At 43.0% G+C, this 23,063-nt stretch overlaps 1 protein-coding gene across 6 annotated transcripts in view; it reads right to left on the reverse strand.

Annotated features, from left to right (window-relative positions):
- Nucleotides 1-805: 805 nt before the first annotated feature.
- The window catches only part of LOC119167987 (uncharacterized), a 120,756-nt gene continuing 98,498 nt past the window's right edge, over nt 806-23,063 (reverse strand). For 3 of the 6 annotated variants that reach the window (XR_012889221.1, XR_012889222.1, XM_075884650.1), the window contains 4 exons: nt 17,729-17,862; nt 17,567-17,655; nt 7,608-7,694; nt 806-1,138 (listed from right to left, as the gene is read on the reverse strand). Coding sequence is in view for 3 of the 6 variants with exons in the window: in XM_075884650.1 (XP_075740765.1) it covers nt 948-1,138; nt 7,608-7,694; nt 17,567-17,655; nt 17,729-17,862 (501 nt within the window). In the remaining 3 variants the exon portion in view is untranslated. Of the gene's footprint in view, nt 1,139-7,607; nt 7,695-10,900; nt 11,022-17,566; nt 17,656-17,728; nt 17,863-19,286; nt 19,441-23,063 lie in introns of those variants that run through there. The other 3 variants (XR_012889220.1, XM_075884649.1, XM_075884651.1) reach the window with 3 other exon arrangements.

Consider the following 23,063-nt stretch of genomic DNA (forward strand, 5'->3'; position numbering starts at 1 on the left):
TGGTTTTGTCTTTTTTATGGCTGCTATTATGACCTCAGGGATTTTGTCATTTATTTTATTCATTTCCTGTGAAAGAATGTGTTGTAGTTTCGAATTACCCTGGAACAGGGGCCAGTCTGCACGATGGATTAGCCATCGGCGTGGTTCGGTGGTGACTGTGGGTAATGTAGGTGGTATTTTGATGACTGCAGGTAAATGATCGCTTCCGTACGAAGATTCCAGCACTTCCCACCTAAAATCATTAAAAACGAATGGCGAGCAAAATGCTGAATTGAGGTAGCTGAACTTGCGCGAGCCTAATGAAGAGTACGTTGGTGCACCAGAGTTTAAAAGACAGACGTTCGACAAAATAAAATCTTCAAATATTTGTCCTCTTCTGTGTGTTTTGTCACTGCCCCATAGCGTTCCGTGGTCGTTAAAATCCCCTGCTAAAACAAATGGTTCTGGGAGTTGCGCCGTTAGGGCCTCAAGTTCTTGTAAAGTTACATGTTCATGAGGGGCAACGTAAACAGAGCAGATAAAGATGGTTTTGTGTCCTATGAAACTGACTGCAACAGCCTCAAGAGAGGTGTTTAATGTGATAAGTCGAGTGAAACTGACGCCTTTTGCAACGATGGCTACTCCTCCATTTTCGTTGTCCTTATATCTATCGCGTTTTTATGTCTTTTGTTTTTGTAGCCATTAGCAGTCACCGTGCCAACGCAAGTACTTGTACAGGCCATTACACTCGGCAGCAAGGCCTATGCAAATGATTCTATTTTGGACTCTGTTTTGTGTTTTTTAGCTAAAAAGAAAAACGTGTATGTATTATTCCAGGGTTTTATTATATAAGACTTTTCAACATACCAATAAAATGAAGAACCACATGGTAGAAATCGACATATCAGAATAAACGTTGCTATGGTAGCCATATGATTTCTATTAATGAACATAATAATGCGTTTAGTTTATTCAGCCCCCTTCTTAGGCCTTTGAAGTCTCTTGTGAAGTACAACATGGCAGTTTCGGTAATACGTTCGGTATGTTTTTCTGCCTCGTAACATCCTCTCGAACGGTTGCCAACATTCACTATTTTTTGAAGAATTTCCTTTTATATACGAATCTTTTATTCGAAGGTCATAAGACGGCGTCAACTGATCTGAAAATAAACAGATAAAGGTGTAATTGAGCGAAATAGGGCAAACTTGTGCGTATTTAGGCTTGGGTAAACACTTTATGGTGATTAGACAAACGAAATTTTAAAATAAATGTTGATATAAAAATGCCAGGCGTGTTGATTGTTTGGTTGGAACCAAGAGGAATGACTTAAACCACCACGGAGGATTGGCAATGAACCGCGCAGCAGTGAGATTTTGAAAAAAAACAGCAAGGAATTTTTAGGCAAACAAAAAGATTAGCTGTGCTAACATTCTACAGTCTATTATAAATTGTTACAGAAGAAAAAAATCAATAAATATTTTGAGCCAGAAAACTAATCATAGAGTTGTTGGCCTCTGGATATAATACATACCCAACGGAGAGGTTTGACCGAGTAAAAGTGAATTTTCCCGATACTTTGTGCATCGCTACATTCCTAGGAGCGCTGGTTTGTTCATTGATTATTTGAAGTGATGATTACCAGTTAAAATTATGTAAAGCAAACAAACTTTATCAAGAGAACCGTGAAGTCACTGTGATATTTTCCTGAATGGTCAACAAAACATCCCTGTAGCTGGAACCCAATGTAGAGGCTCCAAAAGAAAGGACAACAAAGGTTTGGATCATTGCAGGCCCAGGTTTAAAGAAGGTGGTCTTACTATGCGTTTCCTGAATGAGTTGAATCAATAACAAAGTAATAAGAAATGACCAATTGTTTTCACCTGGTTACAGCAAAGGCACACAGGGAGTTCAATAAACCTAATCTATGCAAGTAAAACTTGAGGGAGGTAACACGGCAACAAAATTTTGTGATGGCAACTCCGACCATTCTCAATTTCGACAGGTCGCCAGAGAAATCACAAGCGATTGTACTGCGGAGAAGCAGTCAGTGAAGTGTCTGATTAACTTCGCCTGAACGCAAGCTTGGGAAATCTTGCCGCAGTAATACGTGCTGTAAGTGGGAAACAGGAATGACCGGTACCAAAAGTGAGGATTTCGCACGACATTCAGCTATTTTACTGAACAAGAAACCTTCTAGCGCTAGTGACCAGATAAAGTCAATGCATTGAATATGACAGAGAACTACTGATTTAAGAAGAGTTCAGTATGAGTGAGCCACAGGATGTGGAAACAGACGAGCACAGAGATAATTAGTCAGTTTTAGTTGCTGCTACTGGAATCGAAGTATTTACCTTTTGCAAAGCTATCATTATAGCAGTAAATTCAGCAAGTAAGACGGTAACAAAATCTGCAAATTACCAGTCAAGTTTAGGACAGAAAGAATGACTCAGATATAATTGCTGCTACTGGAATCGAATTACTTGCGCAAAGGTAACTTTATAACTATGAATAAGCAAAAAAGACGGCAAGCCCATCTGCAAATGACCAGTCTAGTTCCCTTCACATTATTCCAATGCCAGATTTTTCTTCTGATTTTGATTTTTTTGTTGCAATAAAGGTATTATTTGGTCGAATACATAAGTTATCTGGCAATGATCCATATAAAATGACGTAACGTAGTAGTTTGGCATAATTTAGACAGATATCATGGTAACCAATTTCACGAGAATTTTGCTGGGCAGTTTTTAAAAGCAGGTTACGAATCTGTGCTTTGCGAGGCTGATGCAATCATTGAACATATAATATTTTTGGCTTCTAAAATCTGGCCCCATGCGTGGATAAAAATCAGCCATGATTGCAAATAGACCTAATTGATCGCGGTTATAGGTTGCTTCATATAAATTTAAAGTCTGCACTGTGAGAATACTCAAGAGCCATAAAAGAAGTGGCATTCTGGCTGCTAGGTATAACACTGCATTTGCAGTATACTTTGAACGTCCTAAGCATAGCTGTGAAGCTTCTTTCCCCAGTGGACCTAGCTGCCGAAGCTCGTAGGCTGATGCACCAGAAAAAAGAACGTGACGAAACGCCAACACTGACCGGACATGCATTTTGGATATTATCATAAGTGTCCTCCTTCTCATTCCAGATCGTCAGCTGTGCAACCTCCGAAGATGCCCTTTGTGCGTATTTGTTTTGTCGCGATGTATTCTGTGCGAGGGCGTCATCAGAGATATTCATTGTAAAGAACTTCAAGGTAATTTAATGATTCTAGTTAAGGCGCATTTTGCATCATATATTTCATAAATATCTGCACAGGATTGTGAACAGGAAAACAAGAATAGCAGACTTATTAGTATTCAGGTTGAACTGCGAACTATCTAGCCAATGTTTCAAGTTTATTTAAATATGCTTGCAAAATACTGAGAAGACATGATTGTCATTAGCCATCGCAAAAAAAGTACTGCCGTTGGCACAAAATGTTTTCGAATCTGGCTGAACAGAGATAGTACTAAGAAAGACTTCAAACAATACAGGGGAAAGTACTAACTTCTGAGGTACATCACGGGCTTGTTATTGCTTTCAAAAAGAGAAATGGTCTTGGAAACAATAAAATTCTTTTCCACCTCAAAGTTTTGTCACCCGTGCTTTACACAAGCCTAGCTTAACTGAAGGTACATGCTGCTTTTTGTGGCGGGCAATGTGAATTAGGCTTTCCAAATGTGCATGCGCATGCAATATGGAATATCGAAAACTAGAAGCGCTATTTGTGAAGAAGTAAACAGTTTTTTCTCATTGTTCTGTACCTTACGGGCTAATGGATCAAGAACGTTCGCTAAAGAGACAGCCGTGTTCGGAGTCTTGTTAACACGGTATTGAATGCGGCTGCGCAGTCTTGCTTGGTGATAGACAGTGGAACTTTGATTCAACAACAGGGTAGCGCGTGAAGTTGAAGAACTGCATTTCATCAACAAATCACGTGATGCATGAGTCGCTAAACCCTCGGTCACGTTACTTGCCACTCAGTTATCTTTTCTCGAAGGGCGTCATTGAGACAGTGTTTGTTTGCTAACCCAAACTTTTCATCTACTAGTGTTTATCTAACTGCCTATATGTGTCTGAAGTTGCAATAAATCTTCAGTTGATAGTGTGCACTGTGTTTTTTATTCATTTCTTCGTGTTATTATAACAATAAATAGGGAGAAACAGGATATAGACTGAGAATGTAAGCCAGCAGACCTAGCAGAGTATACGAGCATCAGGCACACTAAATGGAAAGGTTGGATCGTGAAAGTGAGGGAAAACAGAAACTGGGTAAGACATCTGCGCGTTAACATACTAAACATGCGAAGCAAAGGGCGAGCTGCCAGCTGCCTTTCCATCTGCTGCCTGCTCGTGAAAAAAAAACACTACAAAAAAGAAGCGGTACGTGTTGCCTAAAATGGGGAAAACGAGTGTTCCATGCTCACCATCATAACTGCGACTGGCGCTAACACTCCCTGGTTTCAACGCGCAAATACACCATACAGAAGAGGCTTGGGGATGATCGCCACCACTAAATTGGTAGAGATTCGTACGCGCATTTCGAAGTTTGCAGATTCAGTTGCTGCGCACGGCAATTATCTTGTCGCTCATTTTTCTTCAAGCTCACATTGTAATTCTTAAATTTACGTCGTCTATACCAGGGGCCACAGTCATAAATACATACTTTTTCAAAGGCCAGGACATCGAAGGCGGCAAGATATAGGCGTAGTTTTTAAAGGTGTAATTTGAGAGGCCCTTCATATGTGATACATAGAAAAGATTTCCGGAGGGGATTAGGTTGCGAGATCCCGGCAACATATTCATACATATCTCAGTCTTCAAAGTGATGGAAATCTGAGCACGGATGTTGGGCTTTGTCATAACCACGCACGACGTGCCATAGACAACTTAAGACGCATGACCAGCACCTAAACGTACTATTGAAACTATAAAGCATCAATAGTGGCCACAGTCCACAAATATACTTATATTTATATTTATGTATTGATACTGCAGGCAAGTGTGCTTGCCCATGTAGGAGGGGCAATACAATGACAAAGTATTCACGAGTGAATGAATAAGCAAGACAGTAAATGAACTGTAGGCTATTGCTTGAAATTATGCGACAATTTTATAGCGGGAAACGTCCTTTGCAGACCAAATAGAATGTGAAAACGATAGGCTCAAACCATAGAAACGATTTCATTCCTAAAGTAGTACAACAAATTACGGTAAACGAAAATTTTCTGTGCAAATTTCAAAATATTTAAAACAGGAAGCATTTGAAAAAAAAGAAAAAAAACGTGGACCATCTCCCGCTGAAAGGAACCATGCGTAGAAGCGTAGCAGCGGGTGCTGACGCTTACAATGGCAGCGGCATTGACGCGTGCGCTCATCAAGCGAAAGCTAAATAAAGATGCCCTTGACTGAATTCCGAACGCTCAATTCAGTGCCTCCATATATGGGGTGGCCAGTGAGCGGTTGTTCAGTGCGAGCAGTCACATGAGACACGAACGTGGGGCAGGTGAAGAAGTTGCGAGCATGCATTACGGTGGTGTACGGAGGGACAGCGTTACACAGGGTAGTCAAAGGCGCTGCTGTGTACCTAAAGAACAATCAGCGCTGAAGCACGCCGTACTAATTACTAACCAACGAAAGCTGAAACGTGCAGCCCAGATGGTTAGCAATAAGCACAAAACGACGTGACACTGAAGCCTTTCACACTTATTGGCTACATGTTCGTGTTTCCTAACTAGTTTAGCCACACGTTTGGCTTGTGTTCACCAGTGTTTACTTCATATGCCACACATTTCCTTCGCGTGATCATAATCGTGGAGCGCTTCAGTATGTTTCGCAATGCGTTAATCACAGCGGTTGTTCTTGAACCACAGGTGGTCACCGACGTCGCAGTCGAAGCTGATGGGTCGCTGGGAAAACTCCCGCTTAAAGCGAGAGTGCGCCCCGGTAAACGCGCTTCCGCAATTATCACACTGACGTCGCAAGAACACGTTGTTAAACGTGTTTGACATCACGAGCTGATTCGCTGGTGTGGATTGCAGGATCCGTCCACCACCAGCAATTGCATTCCCGTTCAGGATTTATCGCGGCTGGCAAGGCTGCCGGATCATCGCTATGCAGTTGCTGCCGGGACTCGGCCTCCCGATCTTGTTATTATGCCCGGACTGCACCACCAGCACGGCGAATGCGAGCCATTTCCACAGTCAGCACTCCTTTAGAGTTGTCCGTGGAATACCCACCTGGAAGGTTTCAGGAGAAACTGATGTGCACGTGCTCGGCGCCACTGCTGCGATGCGATAGATCACGTCACTCACAACGTAACCAATGGCACGCGTGTTTGGGTATCCCGCTGCGAACGACCTAACTAATAGCACAGACAATGAAGCCCGCTCGTGACATCACTGCCATACAGTTTGTGTTTCTTCTAGCCTTATGCAGCTTTCGTTGTAAAAACACTACAAGAATTGTTATTTTCGGAATACTGAAAGTAAATTTCATATATGAATACAATTATTCTACATCAATGAAGTATCTTGTTTTCTTTCTTCCTTTTTGTATTTTTTCCCCGCATGTGGCTCGTGATATCTACGAAGTTGTTCTTGGCCGCCGTCTATTCATTACTACTTTTTGTTTTTGTTCGAAGTTTATAGGTACATTTCTTTGTTTATTCTTGGTTCTATTATTTAGTTCTAAGTGCCTGTGAAACTCTATAACGATATTGTTTTTTGTTTATTGCCTTTAACTTTGATCAGTTGCACATAAAATCTGTGTAAAAAGTGTGGTGTCTGATCTTTATCTATGCCACAAAGTTGCTGAATTACGCCTTTCTTCTTCTTCTACTGCTGCTGTAAGTGACACACGGCCCAGTCATGCTGTGTTTGCCTTTAGCCATGTGCGCTTGAACACTTTCAGTGTTTGAAATAAACTAATGAATATTGGATGAAATAAATATGTATCAAAATATGGCGACTTCAGGGGTGTTTCACGAGACAAGTGCTTCAGCCCCGCAATGTCTGCGTAGCTCATGAACAGCTGATCTATAAATGTCTACCTGCCGTGTTTCAGAAACCTTGCCCCCAAAATTAGCATGAGGCGTGGTGATGAAAATGTGCTCTACACGTGGTCTTATAGGATTTGCTGGATGAGTTACGCATATGTGGGCACTGATCTCAGATAAGAAGTTGCGGACACTGAACTCGAAAAGACGCAGGCTCACAAGTCTGGTTGTCGAAAAGCTAGATCCAGTGACATGCCCTAATAACAAAATTGCGATATGTTGTTCTGCCCACGTTTCTGTGAATACATGCCTTATTTGTTATTGCAATGAAATAAACTATTATCAGTTGACCACGCACGTTTAACGCTTTCCCCGCGACAGTTCATTAGATTTGTCGCCATCTCACAAGTCTCAATACCATATTGATACGCTACTAAACATAAATATTAGCTATAAGTGCTTAACACTGTGTCAACGAAACTGATAATGTTGTGCACATAAAGACCAAGACCAAGTTTCATATCCTACACTCCTAGCTTACGGTAAAGTGAAAAGAACAGAAGATTTTCAGCACAAGTTTGATACATACATCTCTCATAAGTTAGTATCCAAAACACGGCGCATGTACTGTCATTACTTTGGTACTGCAGTACCTCGGTTGCCCTGCCATGTCGATCTGTAAAAACACAAGACGTTGCACGTTACACTCAAAAAGTGATGCAATATTTCGCTTCAAGCTGCGCTAAGATAGTTTACTTCAATAGAAAAATTCGCTTTGAAGAATTGACTTCATTAAATACATAATTCTGTAGGAAACGTAGAAAGAAGAAAAGGCAAGTCAGATGGTTCACAGTTAGCTCAACATGCTACATGCAATTACTAAACAAGCAAACGAGAAACAAACAATTTATCACGTATAAATATTAAAAAAACATGGTTGAACGCTACGTACTAAAGCAACCAGAGCAATTCTTGGCCTTGACCTCGAGAGCGCACGTGGTAAAATCAAGAACTCAGCAATACTGCACGGAATATCTCGACAAAACCTCGGTCCACGTGCGTACAACTACGTAACAGATTTCTTGACAGAGAGGCGAGCCGTTATGGTGACAGGAGACCTCCAACTAGAAGAGCAAATGTTGAGAAGCACAGGCACACCGTAAGAAACGGTAATCTCGCCCATACTCTTGAACCTAGTCATTATTGGGCTCGCTGAAAAACTGCAAGCAATCGAATACGTCCGGCACTTATTCTATGCCGACGACATTACTATCTGGGTTCAGCGAGGCAGCGATGGCCACTTAGAAACGGGGTTACAACTAGCAATTGACACAGTAGAGGAATATCTCGAAGAAATGGGACTACGATGCTCACTGAAAAAGTCCTAACTCCTGTTCTACCGCCCCACCCACAGGGGTGAGCCGCTCGGGGCTTGAGGAATGGCGGTGAGAACCAGACGAGAATAAGAAGAGATCAGGCTACGCAAGAGTAATGGAGCAACAAATCAGATAGTAAAAAAATAAGGGTCTTCAGCATGACAATCGAGACAAACGGAGCTAACGGCGAAACGATCACTAAACTAAAGCACAAAACTACTAACGCTATGAAAGTTCTGAAGAGGGTCACTAGCAGAAGAAGTGGAATGCGTATGTCGCGGCATTTCACAACTGGTACAAGACAGAAGAAGCCAAGATTAACGTCCCTATCCGCAGAGTGTACAATGTGGCACTGGGTCTACCCAAGTCAACAAGCGCGCACCTGCTGCTTCTACTTGGACTTCACAACACGCTAAGCGAAATAGCCGAGGCGCACTTCGCAACTAGAAATATTATCGGGCACGAGAGCGGGACGCTCTCGGCATCCGTTAATTCATCAGTCTCGGCATCCGTTACTACACCGAACAAAGCCAGAAAGTCGCTGTGCCAGGCGCGATCCGACAAACAATAAGGGTTGAGGCAATTCCAAGCAACATTCACCCGGAACACAACCCAGGCAGAAGAGTGGCCAGGACATGAGCTCTCCTGCGAACTGCGCCGACGAAATGGGAACGTGGTTCGTTGCCGCCGCTGAATACGCAGACCGCTCGCGATTCGCAACCATGGTCGTTGATTGGAAAGGCGAAACGAGAATATGGGCAAGTATTCGATGTTACCACGCACAAGAAGTGGAGGAAGTAGCAGTGGCGCTCGTGCTTACGTATCCGTCATGCACTACGGTCCTCTGTGACTCGAGACAAGCGGTAAGAAACTTTGCAAAAGGATGGATTTCACAACGAGCGGCCAAAGTCCTGCGCAATAGAAAATTTTATCAAGAGGTAGAACTCCAAACCAGACTCCTGTGGTTCCCGGCTCACATGGGGGAGGTATCGCAGACACACCGCAACCTAAACAAGACGGAACACGCCAAGGCGCATGAGCTCGTGAACCGTGCCGGAGAACGTCCTCTGTGGGGAAACACCGAAGACCGTTTAACGACCTACAACGAAATTACCAAGGCTTTCTACCTGGCCTGTCGGACCTCTCCTCCACCCAGCCAGAAGCTGAACAGGATGCAGGTGGCGGCCCTACGACAGCTGCAGACGCATACGTATCCCAACCCAACACGGTTTACCAGACTACACCCCAATAGATATCCGACGAATATATGCAAGATATGCCATATTGAGGTTGCCACATAAAATCACCTGCTCTATAACCATGCCAGAAATCCGCAACGTGCTACATCCGGAACCCTTCCGCCACGGCGGGCCGCTGCCCCGTGCAGCCCCAGCCTCGGCGACCTACTCTATGCCGTCCAGCAGGCCCGCGAGGCGGTGGTCATGCAGGCAAGGTCTTGACGTGTCCACGGGAGATACCTATAGGGCCCGGTCGGCGAAAGCTCTGCCGGACTTCCAATAAAGTAGTTAACAGCCAACCAATTGAACGCTACGCAACAAGAACGATTTTAAAACAAATAGGCATGTCCTGTGCTTTCGAGCCTACGCAGTGACAAGAACGAAGTAGACCTAGGCGTGAGGAGTCGAGCAGGTGGGCCTTCAACATAAAGCAGTTAGTTTTCGTGTTCCAATGTAGCAGCAATCATCTTTCTTCGCGTCCCCGCTACAGTGGTGACACCGGACCGCGGAATACGATTCGAGAAGCTTGTACCTGGCCCTAACACCGAGCCAACTAACATATGACTCGCCTATCACCATGGCGCGACTATCAGATAAAACGATGGCGCCCTGCGCACTGTTACCACCAGGATCGCACAAATGTCGGCCAAGAAGCCCAGCCACCTGGCTACTCAAGATGAAGATTTTTTGGGAGTATGCTTTTACTATTATGCATAAATCGCTTGCGTCAGCATTGATATAAACATACGTCTGTCTCGTACGTAGGGAGTTTGGAATCTTTTCATTAAATGGTACATGAATGCCATATAAGGCTTACTTTTAAAACCGAAATAAGCGTTTGACCTAGTGAAATACTATTTTCATATTGATGGACACTGCAGCAGCAATGCTCACAATCTTCGTTTTGCCTTCAAGGATTGCAACTAGGTCAAAGATGCCTTCATCAAGTGATGCCAATAAAAAACAACGTTATTTTGTATGGTTCATTAGCGTCAAATGATAGATGAGTCTCACTAATAATGATTAAAATAAAAAATTCGCATGTCGATACCATGATATGAGTCAGTTTATTGAAGAATATCATGTCACTTTTCAGGCCGCTCTGCACAAAAAAAAAACCCTAGATTTCATTTTGGGGCACGCTCTTTTCTTTTATGTAAACGATATTCACTGCGATAAAGACTGGGGAGGCCTGTGATGTTCTGACGATTCCTTTCATATCTGCCAACGCTGATAACACTGACTGTAGAAAATATAAAAAGACTCACCTGGCCTTAAACCTTTTGCTCAGACTTGCAATTGAGCATAAACACCAGAATGAAAACTAACGTTATGATATAACCGATTGCAGTAAATTTATCAAGCACACAAATATATTTTAACGAAGCCCTAAAACGTGGAAAATCAAATGAAATATATTTAAATCTTTGAACGACTGAGTACTCACCTAATCATGTGCGCATGTTGCTTGTTCTGCCCTTAAGTTGAATAGATTGTTCGAAACAGGGTTCGTTATTAGTATTCTTTTTGACATTAAACTTCCGCTTAAATTGATGGGTCATCTTCCGAAAGCACGGTGGCGCTGGCGTAGCCAGGAGGGTACGAGGAGGGTGATGTTCACTAGTCAGACACTCACAGGTGGTTTTAGAAAAGCATGTTATTTATTATGTGCTTGTTCTCCACTTCACCTCAACAGAAGTAGAGATAAGGCATGCCTAGCAAACGCTGAGTGCCCCTTCACCATTCCGGCTATCAAGACGTCACAAAGAAAAATTTTTCTCTCCACCTGTCACAGCGGAACTACGACAACTTGACACGATTCTAGATTGAGCCAAGCAAATCCACGTTATTTAAAAGCAGTTTCCGTACGGAAGCTTTATTCGTTTAGGATTAGTCTAATATGCACGATGACATTGTCTCGTCCCTAGATCGAACTGGCCTCATATAGGCAGCCTTCCCATTCACTCTTGAATGCTTATCTGCCTACTTGTTTAGGCCGAAACAACCTGCACGTGCCGCAAGCCCACTGGTGAAAAAGTAGTGAGCGGCATCTCCAAAGTGAACTGCAGAAGTTGTGGCTGACACGAATGCTGATGTTATCGCCAGCTAAACAAGAAATGCTTGAGTCGGCTGTATGACGGCTATGTTACTTGGAAGTCTGCTAAAGTAACCAGTAGCGCCTGCCTCTAAACATTCGGCAGCACTTCCCGAGAGTGAAGTGGACTGATCGAAATAAAGAGAGCATGTTTCGGCAGGCACCCGCAGACCAGCTGTTATGCCTTCTGGATGCAGCAAAATAGCGCATAGAACAGTAGACTAGGAAACTTATTCTCAGTGATAACATCTATTAACGACTGTGAAAAGCATTCTTTAGCACCACCGAACTTTTTCTACCAATTCTGACTGTGCTAGGCATTTTGTTATATCTACTGTTGAGTTTTTTAAAAATCTTTATAACTGTCGTTTGCATTTTTTGTCTGGAAAGTTCCAGACATTTTGTGACGTTGTTCATTCATTCTGTGCAGCCGAAAAAGTGAAAAGAAAAAGACACTGACAAAAGATTATTTTTCTTTTGTTGGATTTTGTGATAATTTCGCTCCATTTGCCGACATTTCAGTCACGGGATTGAGAGCCTTGTGGGGCCAGCTTTCGAGATGAGTACCCGTGAACAACCGAACGCCAGGTCGGTGTACTTCTTTACACTTACGAAGCAAGCAGTGGTTTCACGGTCGACTGTGCGAAGGATACATGTTACCCCCGCATTGAAGCGGTCGCTCACCCCTGTAACCACTGCGCCGGCTTCTGTCACACTATATAAAATGCCATGTTAATTCGTCGACTTTTCACATTTCCTATATACCATTGCTTTAGAATACTAGGTTGTTTCATTGTTTGGTGGATTACAACGCGTCCAGACGGTAGTGTAGCACAATTTAAATTGATATCCCCATTTAGATGGAGAGAAGTTTTGCCTCAGAGAGAAGTTTTCTCTGTGAGGCAGAAATCCCATTTTTTGGGTATCAAAATTGGCTGGTTGGGTAACAATACACGCGTGCGTATGAACACAGTAGCACGCAATAAATGCAGTACTGGTAAACAGCAAATGGCTAAAGCGTAGTCTGCGATTCTCTTTTTCTAATAAGCAGCTCTCTCTAAGCGCTGGTATTCCAATGTAATTACTAAAGGTGATGTTCTGCATTGAATATGTGAAACGTAAACCTTGAGGTTGTTTTACATCTGTCCTCGAAAATGAATGAATAAAAAAATTATCCTCAGGTTAAACTCACCAGTGTTTTAAAATTATCATGATCGTCCTCATCATCATCATCAGCCTGACTACGCCCCCTGCAGGGTGAAGACCTTTTTCGTGATCTGCAAATCAACCTGTATTGTGTTTTCTTCTACTACAGTACATCTGCGTGCGAACTTTTTCATCTCACCATTCCACCTAACTTTATGTCTCCCCTTCGTGCGTTTGCCTTCTCAGGAAATCCAGTCAGTTACCCTTAATGACCAGTGCTTATCCTGCCTACGTGCCATGTGCCCGGCCCATGCCCATTTCTTCTTGATTTTTAACTATGAAATCCTTCACCCAGGTTTGTTATCCCATCCACTTCTTGTCTCTTAAGGTTACGCTTATCATTTTTCTTTACATCGCTTGCTCCGTCATCCTCAATTCAAACTGAATCCTGTTTGGAAGCCTCCAGGTTTCTGCTCGTTATATACGTTCCTCGTCAGGGTTAGTGGCAGGTTATCCTTCATAATATGAGAATACTTGCCAAATGTGATCAACCCCATCCTTATTCTTCTAGGTATTTCAATCTGAAGGTTCGGCTCCGTGGTTGCTACCTGTTTTAAGTAGATATATATCTTTACAACTTCCAGCGTCTCTCAACCTACTGCGAAGTGCTCTTTTCTGCCGAGACTGTTGCACATTACTTTTGTTTTGTGCATAGTAATTTTCAGACCTACTTTTCTGCTTTCCGTGTCCAACTCTGTACTGATGACCTGCAATTTGTCCCTTGAGTTCATTCATCAAGGTAATGCCATCAGAAAATCGCAGGTTACTGAAAACCTCCTTTACACGCGCGGTGAAGAGAATCGGAGAGATTGTGTCTCACTGCCTTACACCCTTCTTTATTGGGATTCTGTCGCCTTCTTTATGGAGAAGTATGGTGGCTGTTGATCCGTTGTTGACTTTTTCCAGTATGTTTATTTGGGCTTCGTCCCTGCCGTGATTCCGAAGTGCCTGCATCACTGCTGATGTCTTGACTGAGTCAAACGCCTTTTCGTAATATATGAGGGTTATGTATAGGGGTTGGTTGTATTCCTCGCATTTCTCTATTACCTGATTGACAGTAAGAATACGACCTATTGCCTGTACGAAATCCTGCTTTGTCCTTTCGTAGATTGAACTCTAAGATCGCCTTAAACTTTGTAGCTATTGATTTTGTTAATAGTTTTTGGAGAACAGATAGTGATCTGATTGGCCTGTAGTTTTTCAAGTCCTTGATGTTCCCTTTCTTTTGGAATAAGTTGATGTTGGCGTTTTTAAAGCATTTTCGCACCCTTGCCAACTAGAGACACTTCGTATAAAAGGTGGCCGCTTTTGCAAACACAATTTCTTCACCATCTTTCAGGAGGTGCGGCTTTTCTAACTTCAGGAGGCTTTTCTAACTTCCCCTGTCGTTACTGGTAAGATGTCGAGTTCCTCTGGACAATTATTGCTTCTCACAATATTCTCCTGCTTGTTCTGGCTTCTGTGCAGCTCGTTGTAGAACTCCTCTGCCACTTCGACTACCTTATCTATATTCGTTATGACATCGATATTCTTGTTCCTTAATGCAAAAATTCAATTTTAGCCCATGCACAAGTTTGCCTTCTCCGTTTTAGGCTTCTGCCGATTTTCGAAACCCGCTCAATTTTCTCTATGGTTTACGTTCTGACGTCAGCCACCTTTCGCCTAATGATTACCTTCAAAAGTCCCACTAGCCTATTTTGTCGGTTGCATTTGAGGGTTTCATTGTTTGTCGTACCTAAATAAGAACTTTCGTCTCCCGAGATAGTTCGCCAGTGTCCTGTCTAGTGACTGTACTTCCGACTATCATTGCACACTCTTTGATGATACTAGTAAAATTATTGCTCATTGTGCCAACGCTAACGTCGGTTATCTCGTTTGGTGCCTCGAATCTTATCTGAAGTGAAAGTTTGAATTCCCGTACTTTCGCTTTTATGGCTAGTTTAATAATTGACTCCTTGCGTGGCAGTTTTTCTCTTTAGTTTTTTATTTTTACGTGAATACGTACTCTTACCATTCTATGGTGACTGCATCGGTCTTGCAAATTATTTCTACATCCTGTGAAATACCTGTGTGTACACAGATAATGAAGTTCATTTCATTTTCACTTTTGCCATTTGGATTTCACCACGTCCACTTACGGTTGGCTCATTTTCTGAAGAAGGTATTCAAGATTCGCAAGTTATTACGTTCTACTAACTCTACTAATAACTCCCCGCTGGCATTTTTCCAGTCGATGCATTACTTTCCCACTGCATGACACCCAGCCTGTTCCCTGCCAACTTTGGCAAGAATGATACCCATCAGAACAGTATACCGTGGCTTTGCTTTATTAATGGCTGACTCCACGTCTTCATAGAAGCATTCAGCCAAATTATCATGGCTCTATGAAGGCGCGTTGTCTTGTGCTACCTTCATATGGTACCTTTTGGTAAACTTAATTATGATACTTGATTATACCACCAAAAATATCACGCATGATCAACTACAACCGTCTGCACCTTTTGTAACGCACGTTGCTGTGATGAAGCTTCAGCAGAATACCGCAGTGGCACCATAACGCCGCACACTAGTAGTCCCATGAACTTCACTTCGGCGCTGTTGCTTGTACCACTCTACTCACGTCCCACATTCCCTTTTTAGGCCCCGCCGCGGTGGTCTAGTGGCTAAGGTACTCGGCTGCTGACCCGCAGGTCGCGGGCTCGATTCCCGGCTGCGGCGGCTGCGTTTCCGATGGAGGCGGAAATGTTGTAGGCCCGTGTACTCAGATTTGGGTGCACGTTAAGAACCCCAGGCGGTCAAAATTTCCGGAGCCCTCCACTACGGCGTCTCTCATAATCATATGGTGGTTTTGGGACGTTAAACCCCACAAATCAATCAATCATCCCTTTTTAGTGCACCATAGTTATACCCTGTCTCATATAGAGCTTCCCGCGCAACGCAGGTATATTGAATGGGTCATTGCGCAAATGACAAGGCTGGTGAGCTGGTTGCAAAGGCCCCCAAACAGCAAAACAGCACATAAACACGCCGTTTTTGTGGCAAAAAGACGGCCGTGCTATTTGCCTGACAAACCTTGTAGTCATGTGCAACCACAGTGTAGAAGTCTGATACGGAAGTCAATTTTCTATACTAAGGGATTTTGCCTGGCAAGAGCTGTTTCAAGCCCTAGTTTTACCTACCTAAGGGAATTTTCTTGAATTCATCACACTTCCAAGGCCTCAGAATGGCTGACTGGGCATGTTGGTTTAAAATATTATTTGGATGCGCAGTCACATTGAAATAACGTGCTATTTTATAACTACAAAGTTCTGGAAACGGCGTTCGGTGCCTGTGTACTCTGCCTCTGTCCACTGCAGTTGTCGCGTCTTGCACTTGAAGTGTGCCATGGTCGAGAGTTCATTTTCATGCCCGAGCCTACGGTGGTTTTAATACCATCTCTCAGAATATTTCGGAATGAATTCTTCTAATTAATTTGATCTAGCGTTAATTTTGTTACAAGGGTTGTCTATATGTGGAAACATATGCAGCCTATATATATCCCAGCCTGCAAGATGCATTCATTCGCTGTAGGCGGCTCCAATAAATGCATACAGACATATAATAGAACATACAACGTAGTAAGCAATCACAAACAAAATTCGGGAAGTTATAAGCTCTAAGCATTGCCCTTTCTCTCTTTACTGTTGAAAAAAATATCGCCGTATCCACAAAATCAATGATGTTAGAGGAGCTTGCTTGTACTTGCACCGGGCGTTTCTTGGTGGTATTATTTCTGTGGGAAGGCTGATGTTTATGTCAAACTCAGCGTTTCTGGGCAGGTTCCGTGGCCGGCACTGCACAGTGTTGGTCACGTCGATCGCCACTTTAACCACCTGCTTCTTTATGGTTTACAGGCTGCTGCCGTGAGTCAAATGCCTAGCGCTCATAAGCGGCAGACGGAGAGCTGTCAGGCGTTATTCATAGGGGTTGAGAGGAGGTAGGTGATGGGGCTTTATTATATATGGGTATGCGTGCATAACCCCCATCACGGGAACTTGTCACGTGCTTTCGTGGCTACGAAAAGACGACAACGAAGTGGACGTAGTTGCGAGGAGGCAAGCGGGCGGGTCATTGAAAACCAGCGCTTTGGTTGGTGGTGTGCCAGCTTGTGAGCATTATTAGAATCGCCGTCAGTGTACACTTTTGAAGGTCTGATCGACCTTCAGAAGTGTACACTGACAACGATGATGTACGCACTGGTAGTCACCGGACAAGGCGCGAGCAAAGGAGCTTACCGAGCAAGCTCCTGAATGTAGGCCCTGTCATAATTATCGAGCTTGCTAGGAACCTCATTGTAATACTAACGGCGCTCAAACACGTGAGCTGGCTGATGCAACATTTTGTATATTGTAGCAACCAATGTTCTGTAATCCCGTAAGCTGAGAGGTTGATGCGTTATACACACTACTGACGTGCTGTTGCGGAATGCTCGACTAGCACGCGCGTTCAATTGCACTTTGTGGACATGCGGTAAAATGTACACTTTTTGTACATTGTACCACACCTTCTGGTATAATGGCCAGACTATATATTCAAGGCAGTTAAGGAAAAAAAAAGACCAGCAACAAGCAACATGCATTGCTCTTTAACTTACCCGCTGATTTAATTTTCACTGCGTCGAATACGGCAGCTGGTTGATTATAAAAGTGACGAAACGTCCCGTGATATTTTCCAATTTGCCACCTATGAAATATCAGAAAGAGCAACGTAAATGGGCAAAAAGCCTTACGCTGCGTGACTGGTCAGATTTGCCCACCTCCTGTGTTCTATATGTCCCCTGTAAAAGGTAATGTTGCACTCATTTATATCTGTTTTTAGGTCAACCTTGCAAAAGGGCCGCTCCCAGGATGTGGTGAAAGTAGTCCATATGAGTTCGGTTGTGTTCCAAAACTGTAAAACAAGTTGGATACGTGCAGCTTACTCAGACACGACAAAATAGGTTCGACAATATTTTCAGCTGAATCTTTATGCCCTCTTAAATGAAATAAGGAATGAGGATGACAATTTTGTGAATGCTCATGATACTGCTATATGCATCATCCAAAGTAGGGGCGACTTCAAAATATTTCAGTGATTGAGGAAAGTACGAAAAATTTGCAAAACATAATTAACAGCAATTCACATGGGAGCATCCATGCAGGTGCAAATAAAGTAACATCATGGCAAAAATTACTCATACAAAAAACTTTATAAATCTGACACCGCTTTTGAGAAACGCAGCTGCGTGTGCTCTTGTTCTTGCGTAGTCATTTATGTAACGCGGCGTTACTAAAGTTTACATAACACTTGATCTTCCTTAAAATATGCAATATCAATCAACCATGACATAAGGAAAAAAATTCCTCTCCCTGATTGTTTGAACCTCTACTCATGTAAAGTATAAAGCAATGCAACTGATAATCGTAATAAGCTTCAGGTTGTTTTGTTTCAAGAAGCTATATAATGCATTATTTTTGTCGTCAAAGCCCACAAAGCCATGCAGCAGGTCTTGTAATTTGCTAAGAGCATTTTAAGAGAGAAATAAGCGAAAAATAAAGAATACAAAATGCCACATTCTTATTTCCGATGCGCCCAATATCATTTCATAGCTGGGCTAGACTTCGCCACTGCAACATGCATATGTTTTTGATAGACAGACTCACCGGGCACCACAAGTCTTCTTATCTAACGAGAACTTTCGCAAGAACTGCCGGTTTTAAACACTCATTTTCCACAGTAGCTCAATGATATATCACCATGAGCTTTTTCCCAGTGCCTAATATGTGTGTGCTATGTCTGCAAATAATAGTATTATATATATTTGTCGCATTGCTAGTATACCCGAATTGCTGAATATTTCTTCATCTTCAACCTTCTAACCAAATAAATGTTGTAAAACTAAAACAAAATTGCGTCATCCCGCCACATACCGCCTCTAATGCGGCTAACCTCCCGGTCACACCAGGAACCGGCATGAACAGTTAATATAAGCTATATCTCTCGTGGTGCACCGTCCGACTCAGAGCGCTCTTTGAGACGCGTGTCAGGGGTGGCTACTCAATTGAGACATAGCAAGAGAGTTCCAAATACACTGCAGCCTAAGGGAGCTGCGACTGGACCGGTGAAAAACCGAGTACCAACCAGAAAAGCAGAAGAGAAAAGAAAGTGGCAGTTGGGTTCTCATGTACTTAGAATATTTGAAAGGTGTTGAAGGTCTTACTTGCTCCATCTGTTACTGCGTGTTTAACTGAAAAAATTATGGCGATCTTACGCACAAAAAAATTGCAGACCTTCTAAAGCATGCGCGATTATCAATGCAAATTCTTGCTGCTCACCTTAACTATATCTTCATTACTTTGTGTTTCAACCCGAGCCATAAACATTGTCATCAACAAGAAAAAAGTACTACAAATAGCACTTGATTGCGTCATTTTGTATTCTTCACAAAATTGTCAGTTGCACACTCAGACTGTCAGAGTATATAAAGGCAGCTCAGGCTGCAGCGTTCATTTTGTATTCTTCACAAAGTTGTCATCTGAAAACTGCGCAACTGCTAGAGTAAATAAAGACATCTCGCGCAGTCACGTAAAGTTGAAAGCGCAGCCTTCTAGGAAATCTATCAGAAACTGCACAGGATTTTTAACAATTTTCCTCTCACACATAAATGTAGGACGTGTGGTTTTCCTTGTACGAGAAACTTTACTGACAGGCACATCCAAATATTGTTCTCTTCGTGACAGCTGTCACTTACGACTATCAATAAAATGCTATGACAACGTAGGACAACTTTGTCGGGAGACATTTTTTACTGAAACATAATAATCAAATACGCGCGGCTATATCCTTCATAGCTTCGGAAGAAAAAAGAACATTTAAGGTGAATATTTCAGTGATATTTTAGATGAACTCTAAGTATGTTTCTTGTAAATATGTAACTCTTGTTTTACCACCTTCGTGAAGAATCGAAGACCAGTATAAGAGAACTTCGAAGAAGTATGAAATAAATTTCACTGAATCCCAAAGTTAATAGTTATGGTGTTGTGGTTACCTGCAGGTGAACTTCTTTTAGGCAGTCGGGATACTACGAAGTTGCTACCGTTACCTCAAGAAACGTTCATTTCTTTCTGGCATGGTTGAGATGTCCACCGAAAAGTGAAGCCACCAATTGAGAAGGCGTTGCCACTGGCGCCCGACTGTGTTTTAGTGTTGAGGTCATGCTCAAGTGTCCTCTAACTTTTTGGCTCGAATATTTCGGCCGTGGTTCAACAAGAGCTCATGACTGCGCTGGTATCATTCACTTGAATATTGTTACGTAGAAAAGTGCACAAGAAGGGATGACACAGAAAAAAAGAAAAGATTTATTAGCTACACAACTGAGGATGTCGTGTTCACAAAGATAGAAGATGGGTGCTCTTTCCCATAATTGTGTGCGAAGCTTTAAAAAGTGCATATTATTTTTCGCTTCTCCATTTCATGGTAACCTTGTGTGGCGTGCTTGTGACGTTTGGCAGCGGTGACCTGAAGTACTGCACCGCGACACCAGTTAGCGTCCAGACCACAAGGTTTGGTAGTCTCGAAATTTGTGCTTTATGTTTAGAAACTACGCGGCGTATACTAGGGCGCGGCTGCCGTATCTATGCTGTTGGCAACTCGCCGCTCTACGACAATGCCGATTACAGGTCAGGACGCTGGCCAAAATGACAGCACGGTGCAATCACCCCTTTCAAAGCGTGCTACAACACAGCAGTCCCAATGGTACGTTCAAGGTATCTGTAAGAGAGTGCGTGCCCCCCTGTGTATTCCCTTTGTAATGAGTGACATGTTTTGAACCAGTAGCAATTACGTGCGTGATACTTTTACGAAGTTGCCATGTACCCACCACGTCTGCATAAGGAAATAAATGCAGTAATGCCGAATGAATAACAGGCTTCAAAGCACAAACAAGCTATTTTATTCACATGTCGTGTGACGGCCGAAGGCAATAAAAGCTTATATCACGTTTTACTGCCGTGACAAATCTTGTATGGTGTCAACTCTACAAAAAAGGCCTATGTATGTCAAGCATCTAAGTTACTTTTGTGAAGTATACAGCATTGGCGGGCGTGGCACTGTGGTTGCACAGCTGCTTGCTGCGCTGGTTTCACTTGATTACAGGTACAAAGTTTTCTTTAGTAATTGCTTTTCGCGGCAGTTTTTAATGCCCTTGGATAATCATGGTTTTTCGCTAAATCCAACGTGGCTCAAAGCTGAATTTCCGTGGCAGAGGCTTTTTACCGCTATTGCAGTAAAAACCTGTGTAGAGACTCTTCAAAAAGTAAAGAAAAATAAAAAGCATGTGTGAACACTCTTCACAAATTCAGACGGCATCAAACACAAAAACTTTCCTTAAAAAGCGGTGACATGAACTGATTTTATATTTCCGCAGGTGGGTTCATATATGCCATACAACTGGTGTAACAGGAACTAAAAGCATACTGATTATGCTTGTACTAAGTTGTGCAAGCGTTTAAACAGCAAAACTTGGCGATTTCGAAGGCTAATCTCGTGAGTTGCATGTTTTTTTTAGGTCTTCGAGGTTGCTTGTAGGTTATTTTTGGACCTTAGGTTCCTGATGTGGCTTTGTTTCTGCGTAGATTTTTAAACCAAAGGCGTCCGATTTAAACTACAGACAGATCGCGGATTTCCGAACTTCAGAGACATATACTCGCGTAGTCACCAATCGATCACACTTCTCATAGTTGTAGAGGTGCGTCGTAATTGGCTTAAGCCTTCAATCGCTTTGATGTCTACTCACAGCGTCTGCTGCTTGTTGTCTTATAAAACGAAACGTTGTCTTATAACAGATGTACGTGGACGTTAGGCAGGGTTGGAGGGAGACGAGGAGGAAGCAGAGGTTAGAAATAAAGAGGATGGCTGACACGTTAGCCTAGTACTGTGTATTATTACAAATTGGCGCAGCCGCGTATACTTTCTGTGCGGACATTCAAGATGTGGGTGGACTTCAGCATTGGAGCAAATCAACGCGGTGGCATCCGGATCTTGACCGCAACGCCTCAAGATGAAGAAGAACTAGCTCTTTCGAAAGCAGTGAGCACTGACGCATTTGTTTCCAATATAAGCACTAAAATGAAGCTCACTCCAGACCATTTACTTACTAAAAGAACGGTGAGGATCAACATGAAACTTCAGGATTATGAGAATTTCGTGCTGACTCCAGTAAAAAACGACGCGAAGCCTGCTACCGCTGCTTCGCCCGACTGTTCCGTCGAGCTGATAAACAAGTTTCTTGAACTGCTCCAAGAACAGAATAGGCAGCAAAATGATTTAATGTGCTTGCTTCTAAACGCGACGGAAAGATTAAGCAGACCGAGTCACGAACAAGTGAAGCCAGACATGTTTGACGGAGTGTCTAGTAGTGTCGAGTCCTGGCTCACGTTTTACGAGTATGCATGCAATGAAAACTACTGGCACATCGACGAAAATAAAGTGAAAAACATGCGACTATTCCTATCGGGAATAGCAAAAAGTTGGTATGAATGGCGTCAGCAACAAACCATGGACAGAGTGGAAAGCAAGCTTTCTGTGCTCCTTCAGCGAGAACAAGGTGTTGCTATCGGACAAAGCAATCACGTTCAAATACAGGTCTGGGTCTGCACTCAGCTAATTTTATGAGAAAAGGCGCTTGCTGCTGCTGGTGGACTCATCTTTGCCTGAGACGTCTGTGGTTCCACTTATCATTCATGGTTTAAGTCCGGACATCCATAAACAAATACAAATGCGAGGACCCAAGACGGTCGAAGAACTTCTGCAGGGAATGCGAAACCTCTGCCTCCAGGACCTAAGAACCCAGCGTCAACTCATGACACCTGCTGCAAGGAATACGGGGGCCACACAAGCTGAGCGACGACGCCCGCTTGCAAGCTGGAGACCTACTGCAACACCCATATCCTTTGTCAACGCAACATTGTTGTGGGAGGGAACTGAAGAACTTAAGTTCCATAACGGAAAGTTCACAGTCCCAGAAACAATGGTGCCTCGAATTTTGGAGCTCTATCACGACTCCCAGCACTCAGGTGGACATGACGGCTTTTGGAGGACATATCACAAGATTC

The sequence above is a fragment of the Rhipicephalus microplus genome, unplaced genomic scaffold, assembly GCF_043290135.1.
Source record: "Rhipicephalus microplus isolate Deutch F79 unplaced genomic scaffold, USDA_Rmic scaffold_42, whole genome shotgun sequence".
Classification (NCBI taxonomy): Eukaryota; Metazoa; Arthropoda; class Arachnida; order Ixodida; family Ixodidae; genus Rhipicephalus; species Rhipicephalus microplus.